Genomic DNA, 17,331 nt, shown 5'->3' with positions numbered 1-17,331 from the left:
TGCGTTAGTTTGAAGGTGACACATTTCCATTGAGTTTGTAACTAAGCCAGATACTGCAAAGTGTTCAGTGATCTGCAAAATGTAAAAGCAGACTCATGTCTGATTAATGATTTACTGATTTTCCGATTACAGACTCATTACTGATTTTATACTCCACACTGTGAAGCTTATGTATTATTGCTAACATTTATTTCTAGGGCATTCGTTAAAAGGCTGTGCCAATGCTTGAGTCAAGTGTGTACATTTTGTGTTTGTACTGACGGAGGTACATTAAACACAACAGGTTGTCAATGTTCTGCTTTAGCATTTACCCCTGGAGGAGTCCTCGCTCCATGTCTCTTAGGAAAGTTGTGGAAGTTTGAGCTAGTTTCATTGGAACAGCCCCAGGCTGGGGTACTTTTTTCTGCCCCTGCTCAGGCCAGTGGAGATTAGGGTCAGGAACGTTAATCGCTGATTAGTGCTGACAGATGTCCACACAAACAGGCCATGATCACCCCCTGCAGCTAAAGGCCGTGGACAGAGAGCAGTGGACAGTGGAGGAAACAGGTTGTGTGTCCACAGGGCAAAAGAGTGAAAGTCCGGGAATGCATCATGTCAACAATCATTTGTGATGAGTCTTAGGGGTCTTAGTCGTTCTAGCTACATTTCAGAGGTCATGAAACGGCTTAACCCTTAAAAGTTAAAGAGTTAAAGTCGCTTTTTGCCATTAATTACCTGTAGTAGGCTAATTACACAGTGAATCACAGACTCTCTGGATCCCTACATTTTAATGAAGGTCATTTGTGAACTGCAGGTTACAGTGCACCCGTTTAATGTCAGTCTACTCTGTAGCAAGCTCTGTGTTTGTTATTATAAAGTATGAGTTAATGAGTGGCTCATTTCAAGTATAGCCAAAGTTACTTAATGAATTGCACTAAATTTGATCCACATTTTATATTGACAGATTTAATCCTGCATTTCTGATTAAGTAACAATGTCAAAGCAAGACTGCACATACACTACATGGACATCTGTGTGTAAACTTCTGCTTGCTCAGTGTTTAAAGGGTATGAATAGGTAGATTATTCTCCCTTTACCTCAGTTACAGCTCTGTTACTTGTGAGAATGCAGTTCCACTTTGCCACAGCCGAGTGCTGTCTGAGTAAATATCTTTATAACCCGTGCTTGACTCTGTCTTTCAGGATCTATCAGTTGCACAAAATTTTTTTTAATGCATTATTCCAAATGTCTGTGAGGAGTGTGGTGTGTTCTCTCTGTGTCTGCGTGGGTTTCCTCCGGGTGACTGTCTGTGAGGAGTGTGGTGTGTTCTCCCTGTGTTTGTGTGGGTTTCCTCCGGGTGACTGTCTGTGAGGAGTGTGGTGTGTTCTCCCTGTGTCTGTGTGGGTTTCCTCCGGGTGACTGTCTGTGAGGAGTGTGGTGTGTTCTCCATGTGTCTGCGTGGGTTTCCTCCGGGTGACTGTCTGTGAGGAGTGTGGTGTGTTCTCCCTGTGTTTGTGTGGGTTTCCTCCGGGTGACTGTCTGTGAGGAGTGTGGTGTGTTCTCCCTGTGTCTGTGTGGGTTTCCTCCGGGTGACTGTCTGTGAGGAGTGTGGTGTGTTCTCCCTGTGTCTGTGTGGGTTTCCTCCGGGTGACTGTCTGTGAGGAGTGTGGTGTGTTCTCCATGTGTCTGCGTGGGTTTCCTCCGGGTGACTGTCTGTGAGGAGTGTGGTGTGTTCTCCCTGTGTTTGTGTGGGTTTCCTCCGGGTGACTGTCTGTGAGGAGTGTGGTGTGTTCTCCCTGTGTCTGTGTGGGTTTCCTCCGGGTGACTGTCTGTGAGGAGTGTGGTGTGTTCTCCATGTGTCTGTGTGGGTTTCCTCCGGGTGACTGTCTGTGAGGAGTGTGGTGTGTTCTCCCTGTGTCTGTGTGGGTTTCCTCCGGGTGACTGTCTGTGAGGAGTGTGGTGTGTTCTCCATGTGTCTGTGTGGGTTTCCTCCGGGTGACTGTCTGTGAGGAGTGTGGTGTGTTCTCCCGGCTAAACAGTGTAAAATATCTCAGAAGTATGTGAAGATGATTATTGTGGTAAATCACATGTGCTGAACCTAATGAGTACAAAGCACATTTAAACTCTGCTAGCACCTGTAATGAAAGCAGCTGACCATGTCCTTCTCTGTAGGTACAGTGTAAATAATGTTAAAGGATCCATAATTGCATTCAGAAACACAGTGAATTCAAAATAGCAGCTGCATTATTTATAAAAACGACAGTAATAGTCACTTTCATAAACTGTCATACTTTTAATTCAGTTTTGTAATCTATAAATATGCTGACCCTTAATACGTGCCTTATTTTTAAAATGTTTGTAAGATACCAAGTAATATCCACATATTTATAGTGTCATACCCTTTATTACTCAGTACTTATTTTATGTTACCAAATTCATCTTCACTGTAAACTGAAACAAGACAAAAATGGAGATACTTGTTTTTAATTGGACAGCAATGATATGCTAGATGTTTTTATCAGACATGATGATGTTAAGGTGTGCATACTCATGTCAAATAAGAGTTTATTTATGGGAGCAACCTCCATTGTTTTAGACCAGAAAAAAAGAGCTGAATCTGAGCAAAGTGTGTATTAAATGGCAGCTGGCAGCATTGAAAATTGTGCTATTTTTTTGTTAATTTAATGTAATTACATTACATTTGGACGAGTATTTGGACGAATAATTAAATTAATGTTACACTCCAATTGGAAATTGGACGGATATCTGCACAAAGATTATCTATTGCTTGAAAATGGGAAATGTACATTTATATTGTGCATGTTTCCAGTTTGGTTGATTTTCAAAAGAAAATGTTCAATGTCAGTTATCAGTTCAGGAATTTAAAAAAACTGTGGGATGAGTATTTGAAGATTTATGCTGTAACAAATCCGTGAACCATCATTCAGTCAGACTGTAATATAATGTGGTTAGCACTGTGTAGGGTAATGGAGAGAGTTTGAGAATGATATCCTACTTTTAGATGATCATCCTAAATTTATTTAATTATTGTTAACATTAAAGCTTACATTTTTTTAAAGAAAAAATAAAGCATCCGCACTGTGTGCCACTGAATGTTTCAGAATAGTGCTCAATATAGAAAAATGTATATTGTGTCATCTGTAATATTTATGGGGCAGCACGGTGGCGCAGCAGGTAGTGTTACAGTCACACAGCTCCAGGGACCTGGAGGTTGTGGGTTCGATTCCCGCTCCGGGTGACTGTCTGTGAGGAGTGTGGTGTGTTTTCCCTGTGTCTGCGTGGGTTTCCTCCGGGTGACTGTCTGTGAGGAGTGTGGTGTGTTCTCCATGTGTCTGCGTGGGTTTCCTCCGGGTGACTGTCTGTGAGGAGTGTGGTGTGTTCTCTCTGTGTCTGCGTGGGTTTCCTCCGGGTGCTCCGGTTTCCTCCCACAGTCCAAAAACACATGTTGGTAGGTGGATTGGCGACTCAAAAGTGTCCGTAGATGTGAATGTGTGAGTGAATGTGTGTGTTGCCCTGTGAAGGACTGGCGCCCCCTCCAGGGTGTGTTCCCGAATTGTGCCCAATGATTCCAGGTAGGCTCTGGACCCACCGTGACCCTGAACTGGATAAGGTTTACAGATAATGAATGAATGAATGAATGAATGTAATATTTATCTCCGTCTTATGCGTCATTGTGTTTGGAGTTGCAGGATGTTCAGCTGGGTGGTGAAAGTGGTTCCCCAGCCCCCGGAGAAGCCTGAAAATTTCGGTGAAGAAGAGAAGAAAAATGCAGCACCAGTAAGTGTACATCCATGTGTTTTGATCACTGTAGGTATGTGTTCACTTCATAACAAAGAGTATTCAATTCTAGCTGCTGCATTTTTAACACTGGAATAGAATGAGTGAAAACAAGGAACTAGAAAAGAGAAAGTAGAAAGAAACATTCTTAACTTCAGCTGAAGACAATGTAAGAAATTATTTTGACCCTCTTTTGACCAGAACATCTTGTAAACACATTAGAGTTGTTGACAAATGTAAAACATAGAATAAAACTGTTCGATGTTTTAGTTTCTTCCAGCTGAGCAGTCTGTCTGTTGTTTTTGTCACTTTCAGGAAGGAAATGTGTCCGTCAAAGTTGAACCAAAAGCAGGTAGGCATTTATTTTATAGTACAACTGCAAATGTGACTGTTAATACACTATTTTTAAAAAAATACAGCGAGAATTGTGACCCTGCACAGGATGAAGCAGTTACACAAAATGAATGAATGAGAGAATAGTGTGTTACAAGCAAGGCATTGGAGTTAGAATAGTCCCCACAGAATACATTTTTTTATACATTCATTCATTATCTGTATTCGCTTATCTAATTCAGGGTCACGGTGGGTCCAGAGCCTACCTGGAATCATTGGGCGCAAGGCGGGAACACACCCTGGAGGGGGCGCCAGTCCTTCACAGGGCAACACACACACTCACTCACACCTACAGACACTTTTGAGTTGCCAATCCACCTACCAATGTGTGTTTTTGGACTGTGGGAGGAAACCGGAGCACCCGGAAGAAAACCCACGCAGACACAGAGAGAACACACCACACTCCTCACAGACAGTCACCCGGAGGAAACCCACGCGGACACAGGGAGAACACACCAACTCCTCACAGACAGTTACCCGGAGCAGGAATCGAACCTGGAGCTGTGTGACTGCGACACTACCTGCTGCCCCACTGTGCTGCCGCACATTTTTTTAGATTATTTTAAACTGATCAGTGTTTACATTTTATCATTCTATATAAACATTTTAATAAATAGCACATGTAGGTTCCCTCATGTAGCTGGATTGTAAATAAACCGCTATATTTGCGTTGTGGATATTGCCGCTCCTGGTTCATGACTTTGTTGATATCCCAGTGATTTTCATTAAATGATATAAATACAATCTATAAATTTCACCGGAATGAAAATAAATAAAAGAAAGGTAGGGTGTTGAAAATACTCAGAGTTTGTTTGTTTGTTTTTTGATGGCATTGCTTATAAATACTGATCTTCTATTTGTTTTACAGCAGAAAATGTGGCCGAAGTGTCTGAAGAAAACAGGTATGTGTATGTGTGGGCGTGTGTGTGTGTGTGTGTGTGTGTGTGAATGTGTGTGCTCCACCTACTTCTGTCTGGATTCTGGAATGGAGCCATGTCTTGCTGACCCAGTGTGTGGCCAGTGCAGGTGTCTGGACCGTCTGGAGAGGATGTTGAGGATGATGAGGGTTATCAGGACAAATGCTCTTGAGTAAGCCATGGCCAGGACTCACACTGCTTAGCTCTGTTTGCCTCCATTAAAGAGGACTCACCCCACCCACAAAATACAGCTTCACTGCTGTCTATCATGACTGACGCAGAAAAGAGTCTTCAGAGTGGCTTCTTGCCCCGCTACATGGTGTGAGAGTGTCTGTATAGAAAATAATTAGTTTAAATTTAAATAGTCTGTAATAAGTCACAGCAAAAAGTAAAGGGGTAATTTGCATCAAACTTTTATGCAGCTTCACTTCCCCAATGCCCTTCTCTCAATCTCTGTCTCTTTAGTGCTCAGCCTGGGGTGCTGACCTGGCTCTCTCATGGCTTTTCCAATGCTCTCCCTCAGCCCGTGGCCACACCTAAACTGGGCCGAGCCAACTCGGAAGTCAAGGTACACAGCGAGCCGCGAATCCTCCAATATTGTGATATTAGTGGCACTGCCAATTTAAAACGTGTAAGATCGAGAGAGCACTTGTTTGTGCATTGTGTAAGATATGATTGTATTAGCAGCTTATATTGGATGCATTACTCAACCCCTTAATAAACAAATTAAGTAATCATTCTAGTATTATAATTCATCCTAATATTCCTCTCTCTCTCTCTCTCTCTCACACACACACACACACACACATATATATGCAGGAGGAGAATGCAGTAAACAACAGGTACAATCTTACAATCTGAATGTTAAGCAAATATATTTATGAGGGGATTTCACAGATTTTTTCAAACTTCTGTGTCGAGTGGTTGATATGTAAGCAGTCATTCAGTGGTTTGATGTGAAGTGGGTTTTTTTAAATGGTATAAATAATAATAAAGGAAACCATTGCCACTACAATACAAATTGAGTTTATTTTTATTTATTTTAGACCACCTTTGAACCAACATGTGTCTTCAGGGTTGTAATGTGGAAAATGTCTATACCAAAATTGTTTCTGGGTAATTGTTTTACACTGGAAGGTATTTAAATGTATTAATTTTGCTGACATGAATTGTAAGTCAAAATTGTATTCAAAACTATCACAAACCAGTGTCTCAGACACCACTTTAATATGTGTTCATAAACATTTAATATAATATTCTTTGAGGAGCTTTTAAATGCATAAAATTTTTCAATGGATTGGTTCCATACATCTGTCACAGACCACCACAAGGAACAATTTTTACTCTGGAGCATTTTACCTCAAACCATTCTAAAAGATGGGGATACTTATACAGAAACTGAGTAATCTGTGGAATTCCCTTTTACATCTGTGAGTTTGCGTGTGTTGTTTGTGTATAATGTGATCCATCTATCATATATTTGCTCCTTTTTTCTTCATGGACTGCAGTAAAGCGGGTGAAGAGTGAGTAGACCTGTGACTAAAAATGCTTATGCTAAGCTAACGTTAACTACCTCATGAAACGGCTTGCAGCTTTCATAGCTATGACTTAGTTTCACTTACTCTCACTTACAGCTCAGGGTACCACTTAAACTACAGTTCAGCTTAGGGTTTTGTTTAGCTATATGTTTAGCAAAACATGTTTGACTCAAAAAAAAAACCCAATGTAGATTCAGCTGACATTTAAAGGATGGTAAAACCTGTATCTAATAATGAGATAAACCAAGCAGACCAGCCTAAACCAGCAAAGACCTTGTGTTTCTTCACAATTATATTGGAAAAATAAATAATTAATACAATGTAAGGTATTATCATTTGATAAATACAAGTTTATCTCAGAATAAAATTAAAAATGAATCATTTCCCACATCTGAATGCTAATAGGGATATTAGAACATCTTGTGCAGAGCAGCAGTTGATTACTATGCTAACTTGTTTTTAGCAGTAGTAGAAGTTTGCTAACTCCTAGCAATGCTTTGACATTTTTCAGTCCAAAGCTCAGTTCAAATGAACTGAATTCACTGAATATTTATCAGGTTGTGCCAGGAAACACAGTCACGTTTTTTCATCTTGGTGGACCATTTTATGTTAAATTCACTGCAGTATTTCCAGAGGTATATCCACCCCATTTCAAATGAGTAAATTCAAATACTTCTTTCTGAAACAGGTTTCTCATTTTAAAAAAGAAGTGTACATTGTCTGTAACAATGACGTATCATACACAAAATGTGAGGCTCCAGATACAGGAGTCATTAATTCTTAATTAAAAACAGTTCAACACAGAACACACTTGCATTTTTAATACTTTACTACTCTTTATATGGTAAATTCAATACATTTGAAAAATTGTTTAGTGCCTGTGCAAATAAAGAACATTTTCAGGAACAAATACTGCCTGTGTGTGTGAGTGTGTTCCGTGTAGACAATGTGATAATACATTTTACTTTAGAAAATGTCATTTGACAAGGGGTGTTAAACTATTGCCCCATGATGGCAGTTTGAGAGCCACCAGGTCTGAATTGCAGAACCGGAACTGAAAACACTGACAGAAACGTTTGCTTGGCTGCCAGAGTTGCTTTGCTAGTGTGCTGCTGCCTCCTAGCGTTCACGCAAGATTTTCCTTCCACATCTTTCCTCACAGTTATTTTCCTCCCCTCTCAGGGCAGGAGTGATAAACTGGATTGTGCAGGGGTTGGGCAAAGTGGTTCCACAACCTGATGACAAGTACAAGCAGCAGACAGACTCACAAGAGACCACAGAGGTACGGTCATATATTTCTTTTCTGTCAACACAGTCTGACTGGTTGAAAAGCACGCCGTATCTTAACAGCTATTATTGCTAAAATAATACTTTTTTATGGCTTGAGAGAATTTAATTTAATTTCTTGAGACACAATGTGGCTCCTGTGTTTAGTTCAGATGCAGATGAGCATAACCGTTATTATTTCAGCAAAATCTGAGCTCTTTGTGATACACAAAATAAATTCCTGGGCTCTTTTTCTCAACCTACAGTGATATTAAGTTTTTATTATTAATGTTATTGTTTGAGGAGCTCATTTTTAAAACAAAATTAAGTAACAAAAAACAATTAACGTTTCCTTTACGCCTTTTTTTGCTATCCAAAACATGGGATTTACTTTTTTAATTCGTCCGACAACTTACATTTACGTTTCGGCATAGCTGCTCGAGATGAGGGTGGGTACATTAGCTTTGCCTGACGTAAACAAGGACTACTGACGTGCAGACTGACCAATTAAATGTTTACAGAGAAGGTAATCGACCAATAACGGTAGCTCTACAGTCAGACCGTCCAATCAGAAGATTTTAGGCTACTTCACCACGCCCCCTTCTCACTCAAGCGAACCAATCGGAGTAGGGGAGGGCGGGACTAGTTTGTGAACGAAACTTCTCGAAGTTCCATGTAAGCTCTAGAAAAACAAAATGCCGGACGTTTGTGAAATTCCGCCCGGACATTTTTTAAGTCTAAAAAAGAGGACATGTCCGGGTAAAAGAGGACGTCTGGACACCCTAGTCAGTAATTATGTGCTAAAAATGGTTCGAATAAAACCGTCTCTATAGCCTACATACATGTAGACATGTAGTTAAGTGGTAAGTAGTTATATGTCGAGGTATCATGAATATTTAATAAATATGCATATAGAAAGTAGTTCTGAATTAAATATTTGTCTGTGGTGTACATGTATAATTAATCTTGTGGTAATTACTTGTCATAAACATCCAGACAAAATAAGTGAATAGTTAATAAGTACTGCCTCATGAAATTAAATATGATGTCAAAATATGTTAAAAACTGCTGGTTCTGTTCCAAGTGATCTGGAAGAAGCCAAACATATACAGTATACAGTGCAAAATCTGTGATTTAAAAAATGAGGGAGGCATTTACTCATAAACCAAATTATTGTTAGAATACAGACACAGCTGTATTACCAAGCTAAATTTCTGGTGTTGATTCCTTTTAAAAGGGGCAGGTATGTTCTGTTCAGGCTCCTAAAGAAGTACCAGAGGTAAAGGTGGCGCCTGCTGTAAGTACATCATCAGTAAAATATGCTAGCAGAAAAAGCTAAGCGCTGGTGCTAGCTTTAATTCAGTTGCTTCAGTCCAAAACTAAAGTGACTAACTTCAGATGCCAAAAAATGTCTAGGATGATGGGCTACATTTGAGGCCTTAGTAGATCTCCACCATGTCCTTAGGGACCCGAGCCATGCCTCGCTTCTTGCCAGCTTTGCCTGAGTCTCTGACAGAGTGTGTTGTCACTGATCAGCCCACAGAAATTTGTAGTGATATTAGATTATGTTGGTGTGAATTGCTGGGGGCTTGAGGAGCCTCTTGAAGGAACTGTATAATTCTCAAGCTTATTTTCACCTCTGTAATACCAAACAAGATAGATTAGTTTATGATATTTCCCTGCTGATGTTCTCAAGAGTTGATTACTGAGAGCACGCCCTTGTCAAGACTGCTTTGGATGAGCTTTAGCCAACTCCACCCTATCATCAGAAAAATGATCATTCTGAAAACACAAAAGAAAAACTCTGTGAGAATCACTCTCAGATCTGAGCTTGAATGCATTTAAATGATGTGGTATTCTTGGGTTAAGTAAAGGTTTCCAGTCCTAACCTGGCCCTAACAGTCTTCAGGAAAGCTGTCTTCAAACAAAATATGATTCAGCACAAGTTTAGAAGCCTTGAAGGTCAAACTCATTACCTTTAGCTCAAACACTTGGATGAGATGACTTTTATGACATCTTTACTTTAAGGGACAGCTGAACACCTGAAATTCACAATGCGATGCAAAAATCAGAGACCACATTGAATTTACAGTTGCAACAGCTATTAAGTTATTTATCAAACAATTTTTTATATTTTTATATTCATTATTTGTATGCGCTTATCCAGTTCAGGGTCCAGAGCCTACCTGGAATCATTGGGTGCAAGGCAGGAACACACCCTGGAGGGGGCGCCAGTCCTTTACACACTCGCACATTTACTCACACACTCACACCTATGGACACTTTTGAATCGCCAATATACCTACCAACATGTGTTTTTGGACCGTGGGAGGAAACCGGAGCACCCGAAGGAAACCCACACAGACACAGGGAGAACACACCACACTCCTCACAGACAGTCACCTGGAGGTAACCCACACAGACACAGGGAGAACACACCACACTCCTCACAGACAGTCACCCGGAGGAAACCCACGCAGACACAGAGAGAACACACCACACTCCTCACAGACAGTCACCCGGAGGAAACCCACACAGACACAGAGAGAACACACCACACTCCTCACAGACAGTCACCCGGAGTAAACCCACGCAGACACAGGGAGAACACACCACACTCCTCACAGACAGTCACCCGGAGTAAACCCACACAGACACAGGGAGAATACTCCTCACAGACAGTCACCCGGAGGAAAACCACGCAGACACAGAGAGAACACACCACACTCCTCACAGACAGCCACCCGGAGGAAACCCACGCAGACACAGAGAGAACACACCACACTCCTCACAGACAGTCACCCGGAGGAAACCCACGCAGACACAGAGAGAACACACCACACTCCTCACAGACAGTCACCCGGAGGAAACCCACGCAGACACAGGGAGAACACACCACACTCCTCACAGACAGTCACCCGGAGTAAACCCACACAGACACAGGGAGAATACTCCTCACAGACAGTCACCCGGAGGAAAACCACGCAGACACAGAGAGAACACACCACACTCCTCACAGACAGCCACCCGGAGGAAACCCACGCGGACACATATATATATATATATATTCCCTTTTTCCACAAGTTTACATAGTTGTGGGGGTCTTAGTGAACCATCTATGACATGCTTTTGTCAAAATACCACAAGAATCAAACACCACAGCAGTGTTCTCTCACTGTATAAACAGCTCTTTTCAGGATGACCGGTTTCAGTCTCGTGTTTTAATGAAATACTGAACAGTTTACTTTTCTCTACAGGTGCATGATGTTAAAGAACTAGCAGGTATGTCTGTTCTCTAGATAAATGCATATATTTTGTGTTGAAAATTGATGTAAATTGTAATGAACTGTAATGATATTATTCCAAAAACTACTTCAACCTGAGAAGCTAATATACAAAACAGCATCGATTTGGTTTGTAATTTGTTTCGGTTGAGCTGTTGCTGGATGATTCTCCCTCTCCCCATCACTCAGTGTACTCTCAGCCACTTCAGGCATCTCTAGGCTGATATAAGTATTATATCTTTTAGTTCTCTCAAAACCTGTTGAGTTCCATTATGTAACAGTGGCTGTTTGAAAAGACCCAGTGTGTGATATAGAGGGAGATTCTAGCAGGTAGAATTGGACATAAATGTGGGTTAAAATCCAGAAATGGCTGACAAATGACCAGAGGATGACTAACGCAAACTCTATCAACAGTCGAGCTACAGTCTCTAGCGAGTATGGGATTTATTAAGGGTTTTCTAGTAAAGTGAATGACATGTGTAATAGTATAAATAGAGATCTTTGTTGTTGTCTTCACCCAGATGCTGAGCCTCTCCCTCAGATCCCAGTGGTGGAAGTGGTTTCTGATGAAGAGCCTGAGGCAGATGGACAGGCCTTGACTCCGAGGTTTATCCGTTGTTTAAATATAAAAATGAAAATTCAGTTTGAAAACATAAACATTAAGGCAACAAATCAAAGAGAGGTCTCCTTACCCCTTATATGTGTGTTGTGTCACTGTCCAAGCAAATATCTCAATTTTGAAAAATTTTTATTTTTTAAATTTAATTTTAATCTTCAGCTGCCATTTGTTTTGTGTGAGTATTTAACAATGAAAGAAAGAAAAAAATGGTTGTAGACATATAAATAAGCCATTGGATCACTGAAATGTTATTGTCCACATAATCCAGAAATCATATATCAATTAAATATCAAGATCACAGATGGAGTAAGTCTTCAATAAAATGCAAAATACAGATCACTGAACTGATCTCTCTCTCTCTCTCTCTCTCTCTCTTGCTCTTGCTCTCTCTCTCGCTCTCTTTCTCGTTCTCTCTCTCTCTCTCTCGTTCTCTCACTCTCGCACGCTCTCTCTCTCTTGCTCTCTCGCTCTCTCACTCTTGCTCTCTCGCTCTCTCACTCTTGCTCTCTCGCTCTCTCACTCTTGCTCTCTCTTTCTCTCGCTCTTGCTCTCGCTCTTTCTCTCTCTCTCTCTCTCTCTCTCTCTCTTTCTCTCTCTCTCTCTCTCTCTCTCTCTCTCTCTCTCTCTCCCCCAGGGTGATGGAGTGGATAAAGCATGGCTTTGAGAGGGTGGTTCCACAGCCGTCTCCAGTGCCCAGCCCAGAGCCTCTGAGGAAGGAAACACCTGCTCCAGAACCTCCTCCTCCACCTGCATCTGGTACACACACACACACACACACAAACACACGCGCACTCACCATCACCAAACTTATCTTTAGGTTTTACAAATTAAATATTTTATGAACATATTTTTGCTCATAATATTGAGCACAAACTTTCTTGAATTAGACATTGGTATTGAATCCTGAATTCCAGTTGATTTACCACCTTCTTATTGACATTTTAATACGCACTGATGCATTGTCACATTCCTGTTTCAGTGTATGTGTTTGTTCTGTTTAGCACCTGCCCCTTCACCAGTGGAGCCCAAAGCAGAGGAGGGGAACAAAGGAGGGACAAAGTATGTCAAATTATGTTAACTTAACTAGACAGTGTTTATTAGAGATTAGCTTAGCTTCTGTAACAAAGCATTAACTCTGTGTGTGTGTGTGTGTGTGTGTGTGTGTGTGTGTGTGTGTGTGTGTGATGACATTCCAGTGTGGAAGGAGACACCAAGTAGGTCTTAGTCTGACAGCTTTATGCTAGGACATCTCTGTGCTGCTGTCAAAGATGCAATGCTGTTATATTTTATAGTTAGTGAAAACAGTTACATGTCAAAGGTAGTTTGCATGGAACTACTGTCCAGTAAAGACAAATAAATGAAACAAGTAGTGCTTCAATGCTGAATTGATACTATACTTTTAATAGATTTTGCTGAGCAGAGACACAAAAGCTGCCTCATATTGTTTTCTGTTTGGCTTCTAATGCTTACAGCCCTCAGTTTTCCTGCTGCAGTGTGATAATCACATTTGCTCAGCTATGTCCACTACTCCCATGCTGTTGATTGTCAGGTTATAACAGATCATGTAATGTTGCTGTCTGAGTAAATCTTGAATCTCCTTCTTTCATTTCCAAGCATGATGGGCTGGATTGTACAGGGATTCAGTCGCATTGTGCCACAGCCAGTGATGAAACCAAAAGAGGTAAGGAATTAATAATAATAACAATAATAATAATAATTTTTACGTAGTGCCTTTCTCATACTAAAGGTTGTTTTACGACGCATGTGGAAAAATCTTGCTTAAAAAATGTAAGCTGAGATTTCCTAAACTGCCATTGGTCAGAAAAGGCGTGGCTTCATTTGAATAATTTTAACATGCTCTTGCCACTCAAAGCGCAAAGGGAGAGATGCAATATTTAATGGTAGCTTTTCAAGCTTTTGGAATATATTCAGAAATACTTTTCCTTTCGATTGTATTGGCTTTCGGCGGCACGGTGGCACAGCAGGTAGTTGTCGCAGTCACACAGCTCCAGGGACCTGGAGGTTGTGGGTTCAATTCCCGCTGCGGGTGACTGTCTGTGAGGAGTGTGGTGTGTTCTCCCTGTGTCTGCGTGGGTTTCCTCCGGGTGACTGTCTGTGAGGAGTGTGGTGTGTTCTCCCTGTGTCTGCGTGGGTTTCCTCCGGGTGACTGTCTGTGAGGAGTGTGGTGTGTTCTCCCTGTGTCCGCGTGGGTTTCCTCCGGGTGCTCCGGTTTCCTCCCACAGTCCAAAAACACACGTTGGTAGGTGGATTGGCAACTCCAAAGTGTCCGTAGGTGTGAGTGAATGTGTGAGTGTGTGTTGCCCTGTGAAGGACTGGCGCCCCCTCCAGGGTGTATTCCTGCCTTGCGCCCAATGATTCCAGGTAGGCTCTAGACCCACCGCGACCCTGAACTGGATAAGGGTTACAGAGAATGAATGAATGAATGAACGTAGTGCCTTTCTCATACTAAAGGTTGTTTTACGACGCATGTGGAAAAATCTTGCTTAAAAAATGTAAGCTGAGATTTCCTAAACTGCCATTGGTCAGAAAAAGCGTGGCTTCATTTGAATAATTTTAACATGCTCTTGCCACTCAAAGCGCAAAGGGAGAGATGCAATATTTAATGGCAGCTTTTCAAGCTTTTGGAATATATTCAGAAATACTTTTCCATTCAATTGTATTGGCTTTTTTGTTTTAACCAACATTCAGTGTTGTTCAACCCCATGGGTCTTCCCCCGGGACCTGCAAAAGAGGCAAACTAAGCTGTGTTAAGCACTGAAAAACCATTACATCCACCATGACAGTACAATATGTGCAGATTGTAATATGCTTCAATGGGTTCATTTTCTCTTTGCAGGAAACCCCGGATGCTGTTCAGAGCAGTAAGTTTCAACTGTTCTTGTTTTTGTTGTTATCACACCTTCACAGACTTCACACTGATGCAAAGAACCTAACTGATGATGAGTGGTAAAGGTTAATAATGCAGGTCAAAATCAGCTTTCACCTAAATCTGTGATTAGACAAAATACTTCTATTTCTTCAAGTGTTTGTGATGGCAATGTTGCAGTTTCCACTTCTCACCATGAGGCTGCTGTACTGTAGTTTGATGAATGCAGTATGTGTGCTGCTGGGTTTAACACAGTGGAAAGTCTATAGATTGTGCTTTTGACATCTTGAAGATGGATGGGGTAGATTAATAGTTGGTTAGATTGACGAGGTAGGCAAGTATCAATCCTGATTTACAAAATGTAGTAGCTTCTAAAGCTAATATCTCAATGATTAGTGGGTAATGTCTCTCAATCTCATTCCTGTGAGGAGTTGTATTTTTTGTTTTTTGTGGCTGTCTCTTATTTTTGTGTATGGGATCTTTTACATCCAAGATCCAGAGCCCCCTATAGACCATTGCCTTCTTAGGACTGGGCCTGAGAGTCAGTGTGGCAGGTGGAGTGTGATGAGTGGAGGTGTTTGAGTATTGAGACAGACTCTAACTCAGCTCCTCTTCTCCTTCTGTTTCAGGGGAGAAGATGTGAAACCCCCTTAAACAGAAGGAGAGGAAGACTGGGAGAGTGACATGTCTGCAGAGAGAAAAAGAGAGAGACAGAAAGAAGGACATGACTGTTTTATTGAAACCAATAAAAAATTAAATGTTTACACCCTTATAACACACACACACACACACCAAAAACACACACACATGATGCAAGGGCTACACATAATTAAATTCTATTTAACACACTATGCATGTTATAAATAATATATTAAAAACATCTTGTAAATGTTCTTCAAAATGCTGAGTGATCTGAATAAGGATCGGGGAATTGAGAGTTGACTCCAAAGCTTAGCACCCGATTCCAAACATTAACACTCATATGGAGTGTTAACCCACATACAAACTGTGAGACGTTCTTCTGCCTCTGTCTAGAAAACCTGTGTGACAAATAAATCACACTGAAAGGCACAGAGGTTTTATTCCCTTCAAAGCAAATAAAAAAATAGCTTTCTGAAATCTTCGCGCAGCTATAATGCAGTACGCACTTTCTCTTGCTTATTAGACCTAATGTTACTAATTGTCACCCTCCCCTGAAAAACATGTATCTCCATTGTTGTCATTTTTCTAGTTCATCATTTGAACACCGCAGCTGTCCTTCACATTGTGTGAAATCTTCACGATGAATGGACCAATAGAAATGCTCCAAAATGAATCTTTTTCCATTGACTTCCATTGAAAGTTTAGAAGGTTTTTTTCCTTTTCCTGTAAAGTTGCAATTTTGGAGATACATGTGTTTTATCTTCTTGAGCGCTGAAATGATTCCTAGTGCTTTAATGAGTTTCAGGGCCTTTTAACACTGCGGTGATTGCAAAGAAACCAAGAAAGCTTTGTTTACTGAGCCTTTCAACAACATACAGTCAGCGTAACTTCAAGATTAGTTTTCAGGAAACTGCTTTTGACAATAGTGCGTCACACAGCAATGTTACGTAATGCTAGTTATTACACTAAAGTTTTAAAAACATTCTCATTAAGTTACTGTCGGAATCCACCGCAAATAAAAGCTCAGACCATTGTGGTTGTTTATGATATTTTTGTTGCTGTTGTTTTGTTATTGCTTTATTTTTGAGAAGCTGCTGCTGGCTTAGCACAAGCTGATCTTACAGCATGTGAGAAATGTTTGATGCATGATATAATGAATAAACTATTTTTGCAAAGCAGATATGTGGCTTTGTGGTGAGAGGTGATGGAGCAGGGATGTTTTTTTCCGCTTATGCATAATCCAGTGTTTGCATAAAACAATGTATATAATAAAAATATAATAACGTACGCATGGAATGATAAAAAATCGTATTGGACGTTTTGGGGTAGTTACTCAAAAAGTTGTCAATTACAAATTGCAAATCACATTGTGAGTGTTTTTCCTTGTTATTTCCAGACAATTTATTCTAACTACTAGCTACTTGTAATCTGTTAAACACAAGACTAGTACCGACTGGAAAGGACAATAGAAAATAACAGTGCAGTTTATACAGGACTTGTTTTTTTATTTTAATGAATGAATCATAAAGCTTACAGAGCTCTGATTGAACTAAAATCAAGCTTGGCTTATTAAGGTGATGTTGGGTTTTTGTCTTAGGGACCATCATAGGGACTTTTATCCATCGGTAATGTATTAGTGATTATTTCTTTAGAAAGCATAAGTTCTAATGAAACTAATGTGAAGACATGAATCTAAATTATACATTACTGCAAACACTGTAGAACAGGCTCACTTCATTTGATCAACACTTCAGTTACAGTCTTTCATCGTCACAGACTAATTAATGTATGTGCGTTTTTGCCTTGGTATTGTAATGTTAGAAAGTCCAATTAAGTTTGAACTATTAGCAAAAATTAGCAAAGATTTCCACATTTTAGAGTTGGGAACACTAGTTTAGTCTGTTGATGCCTAAAGGTTTTCAGTCTTGCATAAGTCATACTTTTGGGATCTACAATGCTCAAATGTAGATTATTAAAACATGTTTATTTCCTGAGCATTATTTGTGAA

At 40.5% G+C, this 17,331-nt stretch overlaps 1 protein-coding gene across 1 annotated transcript in view; it reads left to right on the top strand.

Annotated features, from left to right (window-relative positions):
* The first annotated feature begins 6,406 nt into the window (after window positions 1–6,406).
* cngb1a (cyclic nucleotide gated channel subunit beta 1a) overlaps window positions 6,407–17,331 on the top strand; it is a 32,280-nt gene continuing 21,355 nt past the window's right edge. Inside the window, exons 1-8 of the mRNA XM_066685121.1 lie at window positions 6,407–6,517; window positions 7,808–7,907; window positions 11,149–11,173; window positions 11,697–11,781; window positions 12,429–12,550; window positions 12,796–12,853; window positions 13,409–13,475; window positions 14,652–14,676. Of these exons, the coding sequence (XP_066541218.1) occupies window positions 6,465–6,517; window positions 7,808–7,907; window positions 11,149–11,173; window positions 11,697–11,781; window positions 12,429–12,550; window positions 12,796–12,853; window positions 13,409–13,475; window positions 14,652–14,676 (535 nt within the window). The 5' untranslated portion in view covers window positions 6,407–6,464. The remainder of the gene's footprint in view (window positions 6,518–7,807; window positions 7,908–11,148; window positions 11,174–11,696; window positions 11,782–12,428; window positions 12,551–12,795; window positions 12,854–13,408; window positions 13,476–14,651; window positions 14,677–17,331) is intronic.

The sequence above is a fragment of the Hoplias malabaricus genome, chromosome 11 (genome assembly GCF_029633855.1).
Source record: "Hoplias malabaricus isolate fHopMal1 chromosome 11, fHopMal1.hap1, whole genome shotgun sequence".
Lineage (NCBI taxonomy): Eukaryota > Metazoa > Chordata > Actinopteri > Characiformes > Erythrinidae > Hoplias > Hoplias malabaricus.
Note: the sequence above shows the minus strand (reverse complement) of the source record. Positions and strands in the feature narration are given on the sequence as shown.